Source organism: Orbicella faveolata, unplaced genomic scaffold, assembly GCF_042242905.1.
Source record: "Orbicella faveolata isolate gen_17 unplaced genomic scaffold, um_ofav_v1 contig_12, whole genome shotgun sequence".
Taxonomy (NCBI): Eukaryota; Metazoa; Cnidaria; class Anthozoa; order Scleractinia; family Merulinidae; genus Orbicella; species Orbicella faveolata.
This window is the reverse complement of record NW_028301539.1, coordinates 4,853,651-4,876,390: the sequence shown is the minus strand read 5'-3', so window position 1 is coordinate 4,876,390 and position 22,740 is coordinate 4,853,651. Positions and strand designations below refer to the sequence as shown.

At 39.7% G+C, this 22,740-nt stretch overlaps 1 protein-coding gene and 2 pseudogenes across 2 annotated transcripts; 1 reads left to right on the top strand and 2 right to left on the bottom strand.

Moving 5' to 3' along the window:
* Positions 1–1,186: 1,186 nt before the first annotated feature.
* On the bottom strand, positions 1,187–3,451 carry LOC149116245 (melanocyte-stimulating hormone receptor-like). Its single transcript, XM_089282175.1, has one exon. The coding sequence runs from the start codon at positions 3,020–3,022 to the stop codon at positions 1,979–1,981; it is 1,044 nt and encodes a 347-aa protein (XP_089138301.1). The 5' UTR covers positions 3,023–3,451; the 3' UTR covers positions 1,187–1,978.
* Positions 3,452–8,505: 5,054 nt separating this feature from the next.
* LOC149116244 (melanocyte-stimulating hormone receptor-like) lies at positions 8,506–10,077 on the bottom strand (annotated as a pseudogene).
* Positions 10,078–18,440: 8,363 nt separating this feature from the next.
* On the top strand, positions 18,441–22,651 carry LOC149116243 (uncharacterized; annotated as a pseudogene). The gene is made up of 3 exons (XR_016205355.1): positions 18,441–19,560; positions 20,201–21,194; positions 21,463–22,651. The product of XR_016205355.1 is annotated as an uncharacterized LOC149116243 (transcript).
* The last annotated feature ends 89 nt before the right edge of the window (positions 22,652–22,740 follow it).

Sequence of the window (22,740 nt, the reverse complement as noted above, 5' to 3'; positions counted from 1 at the left end):
CGAAAAAGGAGATAGGAAACTCGGTTCAAAATTGAGCCTATTTCTCACAAATTTGTTGTTTTCATTTGCAATCTGCGGTGAAATACATGGAAGTATCTGATTGACTTAAAAGCACTCTCATTGTAAAGCTGGAAAATTTTATTAATTGATAATTTGTTGCGTAGAACTCGAGAAGAATTAACACGAATACGAAAATTATTAGAACACATTCAAATGAGATCTTTTTTAACTATCTCCAAAATAATTGATGTATTGTCCATAGTAAAAATTCTCCGAAAAGCGTTTATACCAGAAAAGAAGGAAGCTATATAATGATCCATTGAAATTAAACATTAATACAATGTGACGTATTTTGGACCAGCATGTTGGGCATTCCTCAATTTTAACACATATGCCATCAAATTTACTGAGTTTATTATTAACTTATAGATGAAACATTTTGTTTGTGGTTCGTTATAACGTAATTTATTTATACTGCGTATAATATTCAAAATAAAGAAGAAATACAATTTAAGCTGCTTCCGCACTACGCCGGAGGAACTTTTTTCTACGGTTAGACCCACCGTCCACACTGAACGAAAACGGAACTTTTCGGAAAAGCTCTTCAAACGGGGGGAATTCAGTGAAAACGCTGGCTTTACGTTTTTGTCTGGACGAAAAACATTTTGAAAACACGATGGCAGCACGATAATCATGTGATTTCCCTGAACGAGTTTTCCTCAAACACAAATCCAAAATTACCGGTGATTGTTGCGTTTTCAAATTCTTCCGGCGAAGTGTGGACGGAAAACATGTGACGCGTTTTCACAGTGATACCTCCGTTTCCAACTTCCCTCCGGCGTAGTGTGGACGGGGCGCCTGAGAGTAAATTCGGTCCCTTCACTTTCACCTTAAGTTTTTTTCAAGAAAACAGGCCCCTAATCTAACATCAGTTACATAATGACTTCCGCAAAACCTTCGCCTTTGAGAGCAGTCCTCTTCGGCACGCAATAGTATCGGATTTTGCAATGGTAGCTATGTGTGTTGCAAAGTCTGAAAGGTATTTAGAAAACAGTCCTAAGAAAATACGCGCGCTGATTGGTTAAAAATCGTGTTTCTGTGACTATAGAAACACAGAACTAGCACGAGCTGTTGACGCAACGACATTTTCCAGATTCAACTTTCGCTAGCAGATGGTAATTTCGAGTTATTTTCTTTTTCTACGTATTTTTGATCTTCCTTTCTCTTTTAATTCTACGTCCTTCTACTCAGGATGGTCTTCGAATGCCTAGCAAGGTTTAAAGTGGCGTTTACCACGCTATCCACGGCCGTATTGGCAAAAGAGAAGTGTTTCGCCCAAGTAGCAGGATAACGGTAAACACGGTAACTTTGAACGTTTTGTATAAGGTCAATATACTTTGGCCGAAAAATGTTTTTCCAGAAACGTGATGTGTATCCCTCCAATGTCTGATTCATCACTGTGATTGCTTTCAAAAGCGTTGAACTTTTGAGAAATAATTATTTTAAAATCAGCTCCAACGTTCCATCTAATTTAGTATGCAATATTTGAAACTTTATTTTTTAATCGCTTCGGCAGTTTTTTGATGTTTATCGAATGATATTACATTAAAAGGCCTTTTTCTTCAACACTGTGTAGTTTTCTCATTGTTCTGCGTTGCGATAGTAATTTCCGAACAGTTTTTAGCGGGGCCTTATTTTCGGCCGGATTTTGCTGCTATCAGACGGAAAAAGTTTGCGGCTCGATATTTTTGGTTTAAAGCGAAACTGAAACAAAAGAAATTCATTTTTAAATAGTATTCGGTAACCTCTACTTGGGAGATAAAAATCGGCCGATTTTATTTTTTAACCGGAAATCATAGGCGCAGGGCCTCTTAATTATTGGCTTCTCCGGGCTTCCTTGCATGCCTATAAAATACATTGATGTGTTTTTTATGTTTATAAATGACAAAAATAAAACAAGAAACAATAGCTTACTCGATCAACAGCAAAGTACTTGTCTGATTGTGTCCTTCACTGTTTGTCTCACTTCGTCGATCTTCCAACAGTAAAGAATCGGGTTTAATGACGAGTTTAAGGAAACTAAAGTTAATGTATAACTCCAAATGAGAGAAACAGATGAAGATGGCCTCGAATGAAGGACCAGAATTACCAAAAATAATGGTAGATAGCAGACGACTAACATGAACTGCAGCCACAGTGCACTGGACACTGCCTTTCTGTATCGCGCTATGTTCAGTTGATTTATTTGGTTCGGTTGTTGAACATGGTCTTGCAGTTGATGCTGATGATGACGGAGGGTTAAGAAAATCTTCGTGTAACAAAAGACCGAGGTTACCAGACACAGTACAATAACTATCATGGCGTACCCTGACCCTATGAGGGAATTCCAAAAGCTCCCCATTGTTGAAAAGGCAGTGGACACCACGTAAAAGGTGATAGTGATCACGTAGACTCGCTTCAAAGTTACAACTTGTCTGTATCTCAGTCCCATCAACAGGGCGAGAAGTCTGTCCACGCTTATTGCAGTCAGTGTCAACAGAGACACTACACACAAGCTACAGCCTATAATAGAAACTGCGACTGCTACGCGGCAACAACTATCCCAATGTTCATTCACTACAATCACCAACAAAGTCACGTACAGAGGCTCCAAAATAAGACCAACACAGAGATCTGTTGATGCAAGGCAACGAAGCAAAAGTTTGGAAGGCGGATGAAGTGAAGACTCCTTGCGAAGAGCAACTAGGATCAAAGCATTTCCAAGAAATGCTGCAATGGACAGAAAAGCGTTTAAAGCTGAGATAAATATCAACTGGCCGTGTATTCCAGCAGTTTTATCTGACGAGCAGTATAGTAAAATCATAACAGTGTTCTGCTTTTCGTCTCCAGAAACGTTTTCTGTAGCCATTACGGCAGCGCTGCAATAGGGTGCGATTGAGTTGTTGGTGTTTTTGAAAGCTGGCTGGGGAATGCATTGTTCAAAATTATCTAAGCTTTTTAATTTGCCAAACTTGTCATCCATGAGTTACCAATGTGGCAAATTAACAATTTAACCAGCCGAGCAGATGGTTTTTCTACCAAAGTCTGCATAACTTTTTTCTACAAGAGAGGAGTAGAAGCACCTATTTCTTTGATAATAAAAATATCGATATAAGAACCAAAATGTAAATTTATAATCCAACTACTGGGCTTGAAGCTTGTATTTTCAATTTCAGAAATTCTTACATTCTGGAGACGTTCGGGCCGATGATAAGAAATTTATTATTCATCCCATGGTAAACCTGTCAGGCTTTCAAACACTTCAGAGCAATCGTCCGAAAATTTCGCCTGGAGATGTGCAAAATGAAAAAACTGAAAATCCCTAAACTTTGCCAGATCATAGCTCTGGATTAACTATTTTTAGAAAAAATACTTTAAGTTCGAGTAGATTCTTATTTTGCCCGAACAGTTTCACGAGCTCCACATAGCGCATTATTTGAACTTTGCTTAAAAATAAACAAAAAATCTGACAATTGAATATCTTAATGAAAAGAACACATATTTTCAAACAGAGTGAAATGTTATTTCTCCGATTCCATCGCAAACTGAATTTTTGGGCGATTTCTGGTTTTCTTCAATATTTCACTTATGTCGGCGGAAAAAAAAATGGCAGAATTGAGAGGTTGGGGCTGCATCAAGTTAATCCAGCGTAAAAAGGGCTTCCTCTTCAATTAATTGCAAAAAACCGGGCCATTGTCTTTTTCACGAGCGCATTGTTGATTTTTCACTTCTAAATGCGTGACAAGGAATGGCGTGTTTTAACCTTTGTGCCACTTTTGTTTGGCGCCCTAAAATTTCAAAAAGAAACTCAGTTCTTAAGTCGCAGATTTTTGTCATAAATAGGGTAAGAGTTTTGGAATGCGAGCCGCGCAACCCCACCCAATTTTTCTTGGAGTAGTCTGCTCGCCCAGGGGTTTAAATTCCTTTCCCGCCTCTGCCAAAGCACTGAGTACAAACTGCTGTTTGTTTTTATTGGAGTGAAAAAAAAAATCCTTTTTCAACATTTCTGTTTCTTTGTTTGGAAAAGAATGACACTTTAATTCACTTCGCTTTTATGCAAGTTGACAAACAGGTCTTAACTTTATTTACTCTGCAACTCAGTACTTGCTGTCTATACACAAAAAATTAGAGAAAGGAAACACGCGAGTGAACATCTGCCTTAATTTAAACATCTTATGAAAATTTTAATAATTGCGACGATTAGCAACAGCTCCATTGGCTTTTAAGTTATTCTGGGCGAATTTACCTCATTTTCTGTTTCAATTATCTTTTTTTCTAACTATAAGAGTTTGTCTATTTTGGTAAGGAATGGTGTTCAATTTTGATGTTGCTGTTGTTGTTTTAGTTTGTGCATAGTTGGTTATCCTTAATTTCTTAGAAAATCTGAAATTCTGCTCATATTTCATAATATATAGTTGAATCTTTTCTTTGAGGATCACTAAATGTCTGTACACAGCTGTTAACAACTTTGACACGTACAGTTGGACGGGGGTGGGGGTGGGGAGTGGGAAGAGGGTGGTATACCTGTTGTACAAATCAGGTTCGATAAACTCGATAAATAGTAAACTCAACAGAACTTTATTCTGAGAACGAAGTAATTCTACACTGCCATGTCGTAAAACGAACAAGCACATGGTCGAACTTAATGCTGATTGGCTGATCTAGACAACTGGCATATCGTCACACCTGTAACCTTTGGCGTCCTTACATCTACTCACGCGTACAGACCAATTCAACACGGTTGACTCGCGAATTCGGACTGAAACAGGCAAATTTGTTTCCATTCCGCGAACAAATGGCTGCTTGTCATGTTGGAGTCTTCCAAACAGGTTTCTAAGCTTAAGAAGCTTTTATTGCTAGGCGCTCAGGAGAGAGAGAGAGGAGAGAGAGGCTTGGTGCGAGGAGCAAGAAGGGCTGCGATTCTCCCCTGTTTATTTCGCGCACGCTAACAATATCTACAAGAGGTAAATTCTTTCTTGATGCAAAATTGATTTTATCGCTACTCATATTTCTCGTTTTTCACCCCTTTTTTTTGGGAGGGGGGGGGGGGAGGGTTGGTGGGGGTAATCTGGTCAGAAGCTAAATGAGGTAATATGAGGTAAATGTGTTTAATTTTGGGTTTAATCCGTGAGCTCCAAAATTAAGCATTGCACTTTTACGAAGGATTTAGTCATAGCCTGCACGTAGTGCTCTCTAGGAGTTTTTACTGTTCACACCCTGTAGGTCGAAAGTATATTCTATAGATTAGGTGTAACATAAGTTGCTTTTAGCCGTCTTGTTGAAAATCCCTGTCGAAGTCTGTGTAATCCGACAAAAACGGTCAAAGAAAATAGAGCAAGTTGACAAGATCTGTTGCTATGTGCTGCTCACTTGGCTGATTTATTAAAAAAAAAAAGTAAGTTAAAAAAAAAAAAAAAAAAAAAAAAAAACTGGAAAAGGCATCTGACTCGCCATCTTCCAGCGTCAACGGTATTAGTTATTAGTTGTCTGTCCTGGATATATAACGACTCTTCTTTGTTTTAACTTTGGAAGTTTAACCAAGTATGCATGTAATGTCTAACTCAAATTAACTTCTCGATCGCATGTAATCTAAATATGTTTAACTACTATCCGTAGTCAAAAGTAAAGATTTCAAGCTTTATTATTCTGTATCGTAGTCAATAAAACATGAGCCCGAGTAATTACTGAAAAAGGCAGCGGTAGAAATTGAAAGTATTCTAAACTCTGCTCTAAAAGGCAAATTCCGCCTGTCAAGGACATATTACTGTGGCAGCTGAAGAAATATGCATCCTCTTTTTGATGAGAAATATTCACTCTATTTGTGACGTTCCAAACATTTAATCCAGAGTTCACCTCGTTTAACTCGAATAATGACGTATTCATTAATCGTTGATGTAGGTGTGGATGAAACACGGCACTCCTTCCTTCCTCCCTCCCTCCCTCCCTTCCTTCCTTCCTTCCTCCCTCTCTCCCTCCCTCCCTTCCTTCCTTCCTTCCTTCCTTTCTTCCTTCCTTCCTTCCTTTCTTCCTTTCTTCCTTTCTTCCTTCCTTCCTTCCTTTCTTCCTTTCTTCCTTCCTTTCTTCCTTTCTTCCTTCCTTTCTTCCCTTCTTCCTTCCTTCATCCATCCATCCTTCCTTCCTTCCTTTCGTCCTTCCTTCCATCCTTCCTTCCTTTCTTTCTCCCTTTCTCCCTTCCTTCCTTCCTTTCTTCCTTTCTTCTTTCCTTCCTTTCTTCCTTCCTTTCTTCCTTTTTTCCTTCCTTCCTTCCTTCCTTCCTTCCTTTCTTCCTTCCTTCCTTCCTTTCTTTCCTTCTTTCTTTCTTCCTTCCTTTTTTCCTTCCTTTCTTCCTTCCTATCTTCCTTTCTTTCTTCCTTCCTTCCTTCCTTCCTTTCTTCCTTCCCTCCTTTCTTTCTTCCTTCCTTTCTTCCTTCCTTCCTTGCTTCCTTGCTTCCTTGCTTCCTTGCTTCCTTTCTTTTTTTCTTCCTTTCTTCCTTCCTTCCTTCCTTTCTTCCTTCCTCCCTTTCCTTCTTTCTTTCTTCCTTCCTTTTTCCCTTCCTTCCTTTCTTCCTTTCTTTCTTCCTTCCTTCCTTCCTTCCTTTCTTCTTTTTTTCCTTCCCTCCTTTCTTTCTTCCTTCCTTCCTTCCTTTCTTCCTTCCTTCCTTCCTTGCTTCCTTCCTTGCTTTCTTTTTTTCTTCCTTTCTTCGTTCCTTCCATCCTTCCATCCTTCCTTCCTTCCTTTCTTCCATCCTTCCTTCCTTTCTTCCTTTCTTCCTTCCTTCCTTCCTTCCTTCCCTGCTTGCTTGCTTGCCTGCTTCCTTCCTTCGTTTCCTCTTAACTTTTTCTACATCTACTGACCAGTATATAAAGCCTTGGCAGTCCCTTGTGCTCAAGTCGGAAAAGATTTATTCGCAAGTACACGATTTAATTCATATTCGTTATATTGGTTTCTACAGAAACGCTGGGCTGTTAGAACAGCAGGCTCAAGTAAAAGGAGTCGCCCGAAGGCCGCACGAGTCGATGGCTGGTTCCAGCTTATCCTTCAAAGAAGTCGTTGCTGAGCTTGTTTAAGTGGAGGTGAATTATTGTTTTTCTGGAAAGGTTTCTCTTCCGTGCATTCGTGGATTTGTTTAGATGTTTGACAATGGCGTCATTTGTCACGAAATCAATGGAGCTGGAGTAGTGGGAGACATACAGCTCGATGTACAGGTACAGATGTCGAACGACGTTTGAAAATAAGCTATGAATAACAATAATAATAATAATAATAATAATAATAATAATAATAATCACTTTATTTAAGTGTCGATGTATTTAGCACTAATGTGCTAATTGGAGACACTGTAAATAAATAAACAAATATTTCAAATATAACATAAACTTTTAAGAATCCCAACTGGTGGGAGGCTGACCAGTTGGCTATTTACACAACGTGGCCAAGGAGTTGAACCCGGGGCTACCGAGAACAAATCCAGATAGCGGTAGGGCGCTATCTGGGCTCAAAACTTTTATTTCAATTCCAGGAAATAGCGCGTTATTTAATTAATACAAAAACTCCATTCTCAGCCTTTCATAAATCATTACCCGAGTTCAGTGGCTCACAGCCACTTTGATTTCAACTAAGGAATTGTAAAATGACGAGCATCCCTTTTCTTATTATGCTCTAAGCACTGATCATAGACACAATAACGAACCACTGCGAAAATCAACATTTCAAATTCTATTGAAACTGCTTCCTGAGTGTGAACCGAGTTCATATCCAACTGATTTAAATTTAATTCTTTCAATGTTTTTTAATGATATCGTAAGTAAAGGAAGGGGTCAAGTTTGAAATTGTGCTTAGGACAAATCGTAGACGAACGGCCAAACTAAACCGAACTCAAAACGTTAATATTAACGTAACATTGTAAAACTTTCCTCAAACGGATTTTTGCTTGTATACTGCTTCTAGTAACATCGTGTCTGATAACGCATTCCATCGGCGTGGAATTGGAATCTATTTCTGTTTTCATCTCTTTATTCAGAATTTGCCAAGTACTTAATTTTTTTGTTTTTTACATTTAGGAGCATTAGCTTTTCCTTTATAATAAACATCGATACAACGACAAAAATAGAAATTTATAATCCAACAACTGGGCTCAAAACTTTTATTTCAATTCCAGGAAATACTTCTTAAATTCTAGAAGTGCTAGAAATTTCCGGTTACCATTACAAGTAATTTCTTTCTCAACACCAAATTAAGCTGTTTTCAAAGATGAAGTTTAAGTGAACATCTAGTAATGGCGACTGATATCATGAACATTTTAAAAAAGAGCAGTATTTTACGTTAGGATATCTTAACTTGATATTTCCGAGCTCTTTTTCCTAGATGAAAGAAGGGTGAGTTGCAGAACCCTTGAAGTCGAGTGTTCTTAGGGCCATCGTTATTAACCCCCGATGTCTTCGAGAAAAAGGCATATGGAGAAATAATTTCCTTTTTTGGAATAAAGTTCCTAAGCAAGGAAATTGAAGATCAACCCTCTCGATCAATATGTTTTAGCTTTTTACTGAAGGGAGCCTTCGTTTTAAATCGACGCTAAGTCACAAGAACTAAAATTCACGTGAAAAATTCCTTGGATTTAATTGCTGCTTTTTTATCTGAACATGACAACTACTTAGCAAGAGCTGGTTTTAAATTCCTCTTGGGCCCTTCCAGAGCACGGAGTACAAGCTGCTGTTTATTAAATCCACGAGAGCTTCAGAAGGGCCTTGTTCATGATGACTGACAACTTTCCATCTTTTTTTTTCTGAGTTGGCAAACAGGTCTTCGCTTAATTCAATCCGCAATTCAGTATTTGTTCTGTATACACCAAAATTAATGCAAAAAAAAAAAAAAAAAAAAAAAGGAGTGAGCATCTGCGTTTTGTGTCATTGTTGTACAAAACAACACGCTTCTGCGATGTTTAGAAGACAATAAATATATCACATATGTACCCCCGATAAACTAAACTGACTATCACTCTTAGGTTTTAGAAAATCTCAACCGTTAGCGGTCGATGTTAGGTTCTGTTTTTATTTCTTGGTAAGCTAAGAGATAATATTATTCCTCAAGAGGTTACTCGATCAACAGCAAAGAACTTGTCTGATTTCGTCTTTCACTACCTGTCTCACTTCCTCTATCTTCCAACAGTAAAGAATCGGGTTTAATGACGAGTTTAAGAAAACTAAGGTAACTGCATAACTGAAAGCGATAGAAACTGATGAAGATGGCCCGGCATGAAAGAGGACATTTAGCGATATTACCAATGGTAGATAGCAAGCGACTAACACGAATTGCAACCACATTGCAGTGGACACTGCCTTTCTTTATCGCGCTATGTTCAGTTGATTTGTTTGGTTCGGTTGTTGAACAAGGTTTTCTACTTGATGTTGATGATGACGGAGGGTGAAGAAAATCTTTGTATATGAGAAGGTCGAGATTACCAGACACAGTGAAACAAGTAAAATGTCATACCATGAAATTATGGGCGAATTCCAAAAGAGGCTGACTGTTGAAGCAACAGTGGTAACAACCCAAAAGGTGATAATGATCAAATAGGCTCGCTTGAAAGTTACAACTTGTTTGTATCTCAGTCCCAATAACAAGGCGAGAAGTCTGTCCATGCTTTTTGCAGTCAGTGTCCACAGAGACACTCCAGACAAAATATAGCCTGTTGCAGAAAATGCGACAGCTACGTGGCGACAAATATTCCAATGTTCATTTACTACAGTCACCAACAGGGTAATGTACAGAGGCTCTACAATAAGACCAAGACAGAGATCTGTTGTTGCAAGGTTGCTTAGCAAGAGTTTGGATGGCGGATGAAGCGAAGACTCCTTACGGAGAGGGGCTAGGATCAGCGCATTTTCAAGAAATGCAGTAACCGACAGAAAAACGTTTAAAGCTGAGATAAATGTCAACTGGCCGTGTGTTTCACCAGATGTATCTTGTGAGCAGTATAATTGTTTGACCATAGTGAAAGTGCTATGCTTTTCGTCGTCAGAAACGTTTGCTGGCACCATTTTTCTGCAGCAATATGACTATATGTACTGGCGTGAATTTAACTGCTGCCTGGAATGCCTTGATCAAAATTCATGCTTTTTGAATTTTGCCAAACATGCCATCCATGAATTCTTAATTAGGTTAAATTAAGCCTAACTAGCCAGGCAGATGGTTTTACCAAATTTAGAGAGTAAAGCCCCGGCCAAACGATCGCAACATTTCAACCCAACATATCGCAACATTGTTGGGCGCAACATGTTGCGTGCGTTTGGCCACCCTGTTGCGATGTGTTGCGACATGTTGCGACATGTTGGGTGTTGTTGGCTTAAATTTGAAACTGGTCAAATTTTTCATGCAACGTTTGTGGATGTTGCATGATGTTGTAGTCGTTCGGCCAGGTTCGTGCAACAATGTTGCACCCGGGCATGCGCACTAGTTCGATTTTCAATACCCAACATGTCGCAACACGTCGCAACAGAGTGGCCAAACGCGTGCAACATGTTGCGCCTAACAATGTTGCGATATGTTGTGCTGAAATGTTGGGATCGTTTGGCTGGAGCTTGCAAATGCTGGGCCAATAATGTTGCGACATGTTGTGTTGATATGTTGCGCTTGTTTGGCCGTGGCTTAAAACTGTGCATATTTTGTAAGACGACAATGATGTGAACAAATAGTTATGGCGACTGATATCATAAACATTACAAAACCAGAACAGTTTGAAGAAAGTTTGTATTTTACGATTTTAATTTGATCGCTCCGAGCTCTTTTTCTTGCACGTAGGAAAAAGGAGACGTTCAAAACCCTTGAGGGCCAATGTTCACAACGTCATCCATAGCCCCGATGATCTTCGCAAAAAAGGAATCTCAGGAAAAAACTTCATTATTTGGAATTATAAAGTTCCTCCGTCTGTATCAGCAATTTATAATACGATCGCCATCCAAAAACCGTAACGCAGCCCTCTTATTGTACTTAGTATTAGCCTATCGTATTCCAATTGCGTTTGAATAATGCACTCCGACAAGAAAACATGAAAATTATCCTGTCTTTTTTGATCTCTTTATCCACAATTACAAACAAATCTTCACTGCAAATTTCCGCTAGAAAATTGAATCTACAACAATGATTTTTTTTTCGTTGTTACTCCTACCGGCAAACACGTGCACCACCGTCAATATACAATAAACTAAACTCAGCATCAGCTTTAAAAGAATCTCATCTGTTAGTAATTATCATTCTTATTTTATTTTAAGTTTTGTCGTTGTTTTTCTTGGCGGCTAGACGATCATTTTTCATTCCAACCACAAAACCATGCACATAATAGAAAATGTGAAAGAATGCGCTGCTTCAATGTTTAGAAGACTAAAACTATAATACAAAAACCAAGAAACTAAACTTACTATCACTCTTATCACTCAACTCAAAGAAAAACCGTCATTTTTTGAAAGACGACGTTTAAGTGAACAAATAGTACCGAATAACGACTGATATCATGTCATGATATCGCGTGTACAAAACATCGTTTTCAATACCCTGATGTCTTCGAGAAAAAGGCATATGGGGAAATAACTTCCTCGTTTGGAATAAAGCTCCTCTTCAGGGAAACTGAAGATCAATCCTCTCTATTAATTTGTTTCACGGGCCCTTTTACGTAAGGGAGAGTTTCTGTTAAGTCGACATAAATACACAACAACTAATTCAAATGAACAACTTCTTGCTTTTTCTGTAAAAATAACAACTCCTTTGCCAGAGCTGGTTTTTATTTCATTTTCCGCGTCTTTCAAAACACTGAGTACACGATGCTGCTTTTCATATCCAAAGTCTTGTTCACAATGACTGAAAACTTTCCATTCTTTTATTTCTAAGCTGACAAACAGGCCTCCGTTTAATTTACTCAGTAATTCAGTATTTGCTGTCTGTATACTCAAAATTAATGAAAACGAAAATCACGAGCGAACATCTGCGAGCAGTCAGAAATTCTTGCTTAGTAAAATACTTCTTGAGTGCCAAATTAAAAATTTCTCTTCGATGTTCTCCTTTTTGACTCCATGAATTCAGATATTCTTTGAATTCTCAAATTACTCGTCAACAGCTAAAAGTGGAAACCCATTGTTTGAATTTTTATTTGTAACCGTGAAGTCTTTTATTGAAGGAATGCGTCAGGGAAAACGAGTTAAAGTGCTGATGTTTTTCTGTTTTCACGTATCTTAAAGGATATTGCCGAATTCCTTTAATTTCTGAGGAAAACGCCGGCTGATCACAACACTTTCTTACACGTTGGCAGAGAGTGAAATATCGAATGTCATGTTGTCATGAAAGGGCCCTTGATGGTTCGTCTGTAATGAATGGATCTAGTGTATAGAGTCTGAAGAAACGTGCTAATTCTCGCGATTGTTATTACTTCTTGAAACCACTTCTATATGTGGAATGTATAGGGAAATATGTCGCTTCATATCATTTCAAAGTGAAGTATTTTCCATCTCTTGTTTCAAAAGAAATAAATCAACGAAATCGAGGACACGGTTGAAAAATCGATTTTATTTTGCCAGTTTGAAAGCCCAGGTAAGCAACTGAGGGAAATCAAGTTTTTTTTTTTTTGAAATATCCAATATAACGGCAGAAATTCACAAAAAACGGTCATTTTAACGAAAGCTCAGATTTCACTTCGCGATAATCCGAAATTTTACACTTTTCAGCTTCTTGCTACACAGACGTTTACATCGCTGTGAAACGTTCTCAACTTGAAATATGTACATTGATTCTTCTCTAATCAAGATAGAGTAATTATTTTCAAAGTTCTTTTCTTGTGTTTTCCTAGCGAACTGAGCCTGAGGATATCCGGGACGGTTAAAACGCACGATTCGCAGCCAGAACTGGACTTCCTTGCTTCTGGCTAGTCATCGAGGGTGTGCCCGTTAACACTACGAAAATTATTTATTTATTATTCCTAAAGTGTTTGCTCACCTCGACATTTTTCATTGATGAAAACTCTTAACACAAGGACTGGTGTGTTGCTTTATATCTGGTCAGACTGATTTCAAAGAACACTGAAGCCTACAAGTGTACATATAAGTCATAGAATACGGCCTGTTGTCATTGGGGAGAGTTTCCGGCTCTCTGTTCATCAAGAACTTCGTCACTGGCTTGAGCACTGACAGGGAAGAACTGTTCTGAATCTTCTAGTAAATTCATGGACTTGAATGAATTTATTCCCATTTGCCGCGTGGATAATCTCCACAGATCCTTAAGTGGCATGAAACAACTTCCAGACCTGTACCTAATCAGGAGCGGGTCATGGGCTCCTGACCCAATCAAGTACTGGTAGCCATAACAAATTGGTTAACTTAAACCACCAGTTTGATGTAAAAATTAAATCGCTGAACATTCCCCAGCCCTAGAGAGAGCTAAAACCTACATGTATCTTGGCATTGATTTGAATGAGAGCTTATCGTGGGACTCCCACATTGGCAATATTGTCAAAAAAGCATCTGCCGGTCTCGGGGCTATCAAACGCGTCAGGGACTTGGTTCCCCGTGAGACTCTTATTATGATCTATGAAGCTCTCTTCCAACTAATTGTAGCCCTATATGGGGCAACATAGGTTTGTGTCATTCTGAGAGACTTCAAAAACTACACAATAGGGCTGCGCGTTTAATTACTTTTTCTGACTTCAATATAAGAACTTTCACTTTACTCGGTGACCTCGGCTGGGATTCTTTGGAGCGAGGGCGTTCTAAGCAACTAGGAATTATCCTGTTTAATGCTCTCCATAATCCTTCTCCGACTAGTTTGAATGGAGTTTAAGTCCACATCCAGTGTTCGCTCACATAATCTAAGAAATTCAAAATACAACCTTTTCGTTCCTAGACCGAATACTGAAGCAGGCAAAAGAAGTTTTCAATATCGCGGTTCTGTTCTCTGGAACAGCTTGTCTTTATGTGCTAAGATACAGCCCACTCTTTTCTATAATCAAGATTATATCACGATAGCTAATAATTATATAGGATAGTTTTGAATAGTTTTTAGTATAATTCTGTGCGGAAAATTAATTTAGTTACATTAGATAATTTAATTAGTTACGTAAGCAAGGCTCGATGGAAGAGCGTGTTATATATAAACAATAGCCCCCATTTGGCGCGAAAATATGCTCGGATATTTGTCCGCGGACATTATCTGTTCCGAGAAGCGAAGAGTTTTCCGAGAGCGTAGCTCGAGGAAAACTGCGAGCTTCGCGCGCAGTTTTGAAAATTGGGCAATATTCTCGGATATTCCCCAGTTTCAGCTGGGGAATATTCGGTCACGTGACGCGTTTAGACCAATCGCGCGCGAGCGAAAATATTTGATGGATGACAAAAATTGATACCGCTGATAAATAAAGAACACCTACCTACCTACCTACCTACCTACCTACCTACCTACCTACCTACCTACCTACCTACCTACCTACCTACCTACCTACCTACCTACCTACATAACTAACTAATCAGATTGTCATTTCCAAGAATTTTCTTGGTTTCTCGAAAAAAATCTGAAGGACTTTAAGTGGCTTTTGATATCCTTGTTACACTCCAGGTTACACTGTAACTACATTCGATAACGTCACAAATTCCACCATATTGAAGAACTTACTCGCGCAGCATCGTCTTTTCGCCATGTCTCTAACTCCTCCAGCTCACTGTGATTGATCTTTGATAAGTGTGTTGTTCGTTTGGGTATCGATACAACATTAGTCGTAGGAGCAGATAGCCTACATACATACATATATACATACACTTTGTTTCAACTCGAATTACCAGAGTAGCTCTATTGAGCTAATATCTTCGAGAAAAAATAAAATAAAATAAGAATACATAAATCAATTAAATTATTAAAATACAATAATTAAAACTACTATTAATACAATAAGTATAACTACTAGTAAAAGTTCATTTTCTTTATGACTGTCTTAAAATCTTTAAATGATGTTATTGTTCTCATACTGTCTGGGAGCGAATTCCAAATTTTTGCAGCTTGATATCGGATGCACTCAAGTCCATAACTTGTTGTTCTTGGTATACGTAAGGTCAGAATATTCTTTCCTCTTAATAAATAACTGGAGTTACGAAAAACGAATAGTTATTTTAGATATCCAGGATACGTAGCAACAAATAATCTCTTGAAAACTACCGTAAGAATTTTGTGAAGTCTTCCAGTGTATAAGGATGCTATCTTTGCTTTCTTTAAGAGCAATCGTCCCAAAATTTCGCCTAGAGGTGTGCAAAATGAAAAAATCGAAAATCCCCAAACTTTGCCAGGATATAGGTCTGGATGAACTATTTCTAGAAAAAATACTGTAAGTTCGATTAGATTTTTATTTTACGCGAACGGCGACAAAATCGGTTTGGCGGCTCTCACATCAGTTTCACGAGCTCCAAACAACGCATTATTTGAGCTTCGCTTAAAAATAAACAAAACGGTAAATCTGGCCATTGAATATCTTAATGGAAAGAACACATGTTTACGAACAGTCTGAAATATTATTTTTCCGATTCCATCGCAAACTGAATTTTTGGGCGATTTTTGCTTTTCTTCAATATTTCACTCATTTTGGCGAACAAAAAAAAGGCGAAATTGACAGGGTAAAATAGCACCTTGGTACATGGCATGGAGTTACATCAAGTTAATCCAGCGAAAGAACAGGGTTTCTTCTTCAAATAACCGCAATAAAATTTTTGGGCTACTAGAAATGCGAGATTTTAGGGCGCCAGACAAAAGTGGCACAAAGGACAAAACACGCCATTCCTTGTCACGCAATTAGGGGTGAAAAATCAACAATGCACTCGTGGAAAAGACAATAGGCCAGTTTTTTGGCGTAAAATCGTTACTATTCCGAATAAAAAGCTACTTTCTATCAATATTTGTCCTGTCTACTGCTCAGGTTGCCTGAAATTTAAACTTTTAGCGATTATTTTTCGAATCAAAATACAAAATCCTTATGTTTTGAATGGCCGAGGATGGATACAATTTATAAATTGTAACAAACCGTAAAATTAATATGTTTGCGTGTTTATACTTACACTATTGTAGTTAATCTGTACATACCATCTATCAGCGTCAAGCACGGACTGCATGTGTATTGGCTTCACAAGTTGTTGCCGTTAACTGCCCCCCGCTGCTCGCAAAATGTTGAAACACTAAAGTTTGCAGGGGCAGGTAACACATATACTCGTCCTTTAAATTCATGGCAATTTTGTTCGGGGACCTCAAATTATCCTTGAATTCTCTTTTAAGAGGTTTTTTTTCCCTTTATTCTCTTCCTCCTCTATTTCATTTACTAATCATGACTAATCTGTTGAGACATGTTTTGACGCTTCATCAGATAAGCTTTCAAAGCTTATCTGATCAGTTGTCTGCAACTTCTTGACATCTTGATTAGTGCAGAACATTTAATGTCTTTTTTTGTTGTTGTTGTAAATTTTGTGCTTTTACTCGTACATGTAAAGTAATTCTGCTTTTAAAGCTGTAAGCTGCCCACATTTTAATAGATAGGAAGAAAAATTACACGTTGGTATAATCGTGTGCGTCTGGGAATCATCAAGTACTTAGCACGCAATGACTGATACGAACACTTTAATTTCGTTTTCGATATCCACGAAAAAACGTCGAAACCGCCCACCAACACATAATCAGATTACTTCAGAGTCGATAATCTGTGCCGCGTTTGTACAGTTGCATGATACACGTTAAGAAATGGCAACCTGTGGCTACTCTGAACTTGTTGGAGGGCCGTGTGGATGCAGTAGTTCCAACCCGGCAAATGCTGTGTGTGAAACGATAGAAAGATGCGGAAGAAACATCAAGAGTCATTTGAAGTTTTTCGACTGCTTTAATTCAACTTTACAAACGGAGGCAGATCTTCTTCTGGCAAGAGCAGGTAACATGTCAATATTTCTCATAAATTGTGTAGAAGTTATGCAAGGTATAAACAATGAAATAAGTCGAGATGGTTATTGAAGTAAGGCAATGCCTTGTAGTTTTGCTTCGGCTTTTCCCCGAGTTATGCACGCACCTGTCACTGGACACTACTAATACTAGCTAGCAAAATAAGAGGTCGCAACATGAGGATCATTGTTTAATTGCATGCAAATAAACTCACCATCACAAGGTGAAGATGACTGAACCACGTTACTAGGCCGTCGTCTCAGACCTCTTTCGTACCGGGTTGTTAAGTGACCTTTCTGTTACTCCTCCCAGCTTGGACACGGCAACAGACTAAAATATTCTAATCCCCAACCCCATCAGGCAAAGCAAAGGCCAAAATGTACTAATTCCCCGCCTCCCTGGGAATGCAAAGGGAAAAAAAAATGCATTATCCTCCACTCCCTTGAGAGGGGCAGAGAGTCAAAGCCCCCACAAAGCCCCACCCATGCCCCATGTTTTCCCGGGTTGGGGGTTGGGGGTTTCCAGTGACAAGTGCATTATATTTACCTCGTTAGTAAAAGCGAAAAGGAACTGTTTTTTCGTGAAAGTATTACCAGTCAGATGTACAGATTTTCGCGTATCAGTTATGAAACCCTCAGCGCAGATATAAGGTATACAGGTGGGTGAAACTTTAAAACGAAATGACTTCCAGACATTTGGGTAAACATCACTGATGATGAATTGAGTCGCGAATGACATCTTGTTGAATGATAAACGCATGTAAATTATCTATAAATTTTCAGGGATTTTCGAGATAAAAGAGCATCATTTGAAAATGTCGATTTGTCCACGGCACCGAGATGCATATGGAATTAGATGGCGTTGTCAAAAAAAGTTATGTTCAGTCCCGCCAGACTGGAGTGTCCATAAGAAGAAAGAATTAAAAGGAGACCGAGGAGTCACAATCCAACAATCTCAGCTACTTTATAGACTCACTTCTGTGCTTGTTCCAGTTGCTTCGCGTAAGTCAATTTTTTTTCAGTGCATTGACCTGAATTTTTGTTTTATACCTAGCATGTTTTTGTCTATTTATTGCTCTAATTTTGTTGTTTCCAGCAATTTGTAAGCGCTGTCGGCTGTTTCTAACTAAAGAGTCAAAATCCACTCAGTTTGAAGCGCCATCCATGTCAACTGTCTCAACTAAGGAGATCGCCGCGATCCCACAAGCGGGTGAGCAAGAAACAGAGGGTATTTCATCGCCCTTGGAGTCAGCAGAAAGTGACCCAGTAAGTGTAATGGCCGAGCCTACAAGCAGATCATTTATGTTACTACCTGCTCCTGGTCTGCGTAAGTGGCTTTATTGCTCGCGGGAAGGAAATGTTTTTGGCGCGGGAAGGCGGATCTCGTTCCCATTCTCCTCGCGACTGCGCCTTGTGCTGACAAGGCCACACTTCTAACACTCTGCCCGGCAAGCTGCCGAGAGACCTTGCTCGCATGTGCAGGCCACAAGTTTGGTTTGGGATATTGCGTTTTCTTGTGTGTGTGTGTTTTTTATCCTAGGTATACATTTTCAACTTCAACTTCATTTTGTTTTAGGAAAACGAAAGCGCCACTGGACTGTCTCAGGCTATGAAAAACCTATCAATTGTGACATCAGATGACGGCCCATACACAACAGAAAGTACTGGTACTAGCAGCGCCAGTGATTCCTCCAGCAACTATGAAAACCAGACCCTTTGTCGCTTGAAGTTAAACGAGTTCCTTAGGGTCAGCGGTAAAGGAACTATAAATCAACCCAAAAAGAGCTGGGATCAGTTAAGCCTACGCACCAAGAATGCTCGCATCTCGAAAGCAAAAGATGCTGTCGTGGCGTCATTGGAGGTCATCTCTCCTGGAAACCCTGCGTCGTTGTGGCAAGCACTGAAGAGTTCACAGTCAGTGGAAGCATCCCTGTGCATAACACCCCAAACTTCAGCCGATCAGAAGTATCTGGAAGCCTTAGCAGAGACATATCAGAACGCCAATAGTTGGGACACACGCCGACAGATATTGTCAGTAATAGCTGATCTGATTCCATATTCAGTAATCCAGCAGTTCATACCAGGCATCACTGAGTATCGAATCAAAACTGCACGCAGCACACAATCCACCACGGGCGCGGTGTTCCTTTACCTGCCTCTAAAAGCCCAAGAATGCGTGTGGACGAATCACAATTAGATCACTTCCTGTGTTTCATAACTAGTGCACACGTTGTACAAGATTTACCATTTGGCCAACGCTACTTGTACCTAACAAACGGCAAGATCCTCGAAACACCGAATACCATTAGATCTATGATTCCTCAGCGAATAACTGACCAGTATCGTCAGTTTTGCTTGGAGACCAACTTCACACCTTTCAGCACCTCGACAATGTTGCGTATATTGTCATCATGTGCCGCCACAGTGAGAAAGTCACTTCATGGACTGGACTACTTTGCGGCTGAGGGAGCGAAAGCTTTCGACGACCTGGTGGCAATTGTTGAAAAACTGGGTGAGAGACAGTGGGTCCTTAGATGCCAGCAGGCACTGAAGGAGGGAAAACAGTACTTCAAAACAGACTACAAAGTAAGTATTGCCATGGATGCTTCATTTTTCTTTGTAAGTCACTCCAGTAGGGAAATGAGTTTACTTATTTATTGGAGACAGGGTACTCGCTCGGAACGAGATACTTCTTATAAGGTGTTACCTTGCCTCCGAAACGCGCGAACTATACATCCGTGAACGTATGGAATCAGCTCTAAATAGATTTAGATTTACTCCAAGCGACCAAAACAAATCAGTTACAACCCTAAACTGAAGTCGGGACAGCGGGCAGCACTGGAAGATGGGTCTATTATTATAAAGTAAATCAATCATAATACCGGACATTGTTATTTTTTAAATAAGTCAAAACGAGATCAATACAGACGTTCTCGTGGCTCTTTTAGAAGCTTTTACCCCTTCAAGACATTTCAAACAAAATGGCTAATATTTTGACTCTAGTACATAGTAAAGCAGCTAAAAATCCTCAATCTTTGGATGGAAAATTCTAATATAGCTCATAGCTTACGGCGGAGCACTCCTTCGCTCTTCATGAAGGGGAACTCAAAAAAGGGGAAACGCGTGTAAAGTATTCTGTTGTTCCGTTTTCATGGTTTGTATATACACTGTACAACATATCATTTTTTATACTGATCTTCTGTCACATTTTTCTTAAATGGTTAAGGTCCATATTACAGCAGCCTCACACGTTCCAGATCATTGCAGCACGTACGCTCTAAGTGACCCTAAAGAGGACTGTCTCCATGTGGCGTGTGACCATTCCCACGACAAGTGCTGTCCTTCTTGTGACCAGCTGAAATCCATTATGATGGAAATTGAGTCTTCATTAAGATCCTCCGAGTTGAGAGACGAAGACCGGGATGACTTGATGTACACACTTCAACAAGCCTATCAGGCAATTGAATCATGGAAAGCTCATCAGTTGAGATCAATTCAGCAGGACAAGGCAAGAACGAGTCTTCTAGAAAACCTGGAAACGTCTTCAGTTCTCATCACACAGGACTGGGCCATGAAGTTCCTGCCACAAAAGTACAGGGAAACGCAAGCTGATTGGTTTGGCAAAAGAGGGATTTCTTGGCACATTAGTGTTGTTGTCCGTAAGATTGCCGACAAGCTGCAGCACCAAGCGTTTGTTCACATAGTCGAGAATTGCAGTCAAGACAGCAACGTGGTGGTCAGCATCATACGACACACACTCCAACAACTCAAGAAAGAACATCCGGAGATTAAGACTGCCTTTCTCCGACAAGACAACGCCGGATGCTATCACAGCTTCACCATGATAGCTGCTTGCCGACTTATGAAAGAAGCGACTGATATCAAAGTTGAGAGAGTGGACTTCAGCGACCCACAAGGCGGTAAGGGTCCATGCGACAGAAGAGCAGCAACGATCAAAGCACATGTTCTTCGCTACATCAATGAAGGCCATGATGTAATCTCTGCGGATGATCTGAAACGAGCTATTCTATCTCATGGTGGTGTCAGAGGCGTCCGAGTTACCTTGATTGATTCCACAAAGCACCATCCAATCTCGTTGCAGGGGAAACTGGAAGGAGTGAGCAACTTAAATAATTTCCATTATGGAGAGGAATGTCTGACTGTGTGGAAGGCATTTGATGTGGGAGAAGGAAAGACCATACCATGGTCTCAGTTGCAAGGTAAAAATATATATATATATTTCTTGCTCACTTTTACCAAATTTTTATTTTCTCGCGCGCTTTTTTTTCGCGTCACGCTCGAAGGACTAAGTAAGGGCTGCTCGTAATATATCAGGGTTACCGCTAATGTAATTACTTGAAGAATCTTAGGTTCGGTTTATACCCTTATTACTGAAGGCGCTTTTGTTTCAAATGCCATTGCCACAAAATGCAACAAAATCTCGTGTCTTGTCTTGTTTAGGTATTTTTTATGTTCTCTTTTCATTAGTCCAAATGGGTTCAGTGAAGGATCCAGTATTCCCCGAGAGTTCCTTTTCTCCTGGAGACTTCCAAAACGTCTCTTTGTCTGACAACACGCGGTAACCTGTTGAAGACAATCCAGAAAACACCGTTCAAGGAGAGCAAAACACTGCACCCGCTGACAACGAGCACGCTGGTCTTTTTTCCTGTCCAGTTGAAGGATGCGTGAGTACTTTTCAGCGCCATTGTAACCTGGAGCGGCATATGCATTATGGCAAGTGCAAATTTGTAGAGGAAAGACACTCCCTTCTCGACAAAGCAAAGATTCTTTACGCTGAAAAACAACAGGAAGGATCAAGCGCACAGCCATTTATTGCCGGTTCTGAGCTTTCGGAGCAAAGTGTCCAAGCGTTACCGCGGGGCTGGGCATTGCGATCTACGAAGAAGGCTGCCCGTTTCAATGCTAAGCAGAAGGCCTACCTAGACGAGAAATTTAAAATAGGAGAACAGACAGGATTCAAAGCAGACCCCGCACAGGTGGCTCAAGATATGAGACATGCAAAACATGAAGACGGGAGCCGCAGATTCACTGTAGATGAATTCCTAGCGCCACAGCAAATAAAATCTTATTTTTCAAGAATGGCGGCAAAATTCAGGCAAGGAAGTCACGATGTTGCAGACGAGTGGGACGGTCAAGCTGTTGCAGAGCAAGACGCGTATTCCTCCGCCCGTGCGCACATTCTTGAAGAGTGTCGGCTGACCCACCCGATCACTTACGATACATACAATCTCTGTGAACTGTATGCAAGAAATAAGCTAACCAAGCTCAGCGTCCCTATTTTGCGCATAATATGCAGCCACTTTGAAATGGAAATTGACAATCTTCCACTACGGCTAAAAAAGCCGTATGTTCAATTAATTGAAGAGCTCGTGAGATCGTGCTCGTGTGCATAACTGTCTTAAATTTTTGTGTACATTCAGATGTTACATACATCAATTAGGGTCGACAGACCCATCACCCATGCCTCCGTCGTTTAGTTTTAGTTTTTCACACTAGTTTGGCCACAAAATAACTTCGAGTTTCATGCTAATAGCCTATAGCCACCAAATCTGTCAGGATGTTCATGATTAACAGGCCCAGCACGGTGGAGTAGGTGTAGACGTATCTTGTGAAATAATTATTAAACAAAAATAGGAAAAAACTATTCCAATATTGAGGTTCGCAACAAAATTGTACTAAAAATAAAGGAATAGTAACGATTTTACGCCAAAAAACTGGCCTATTGTCTTTTCCACGAGTGCATTG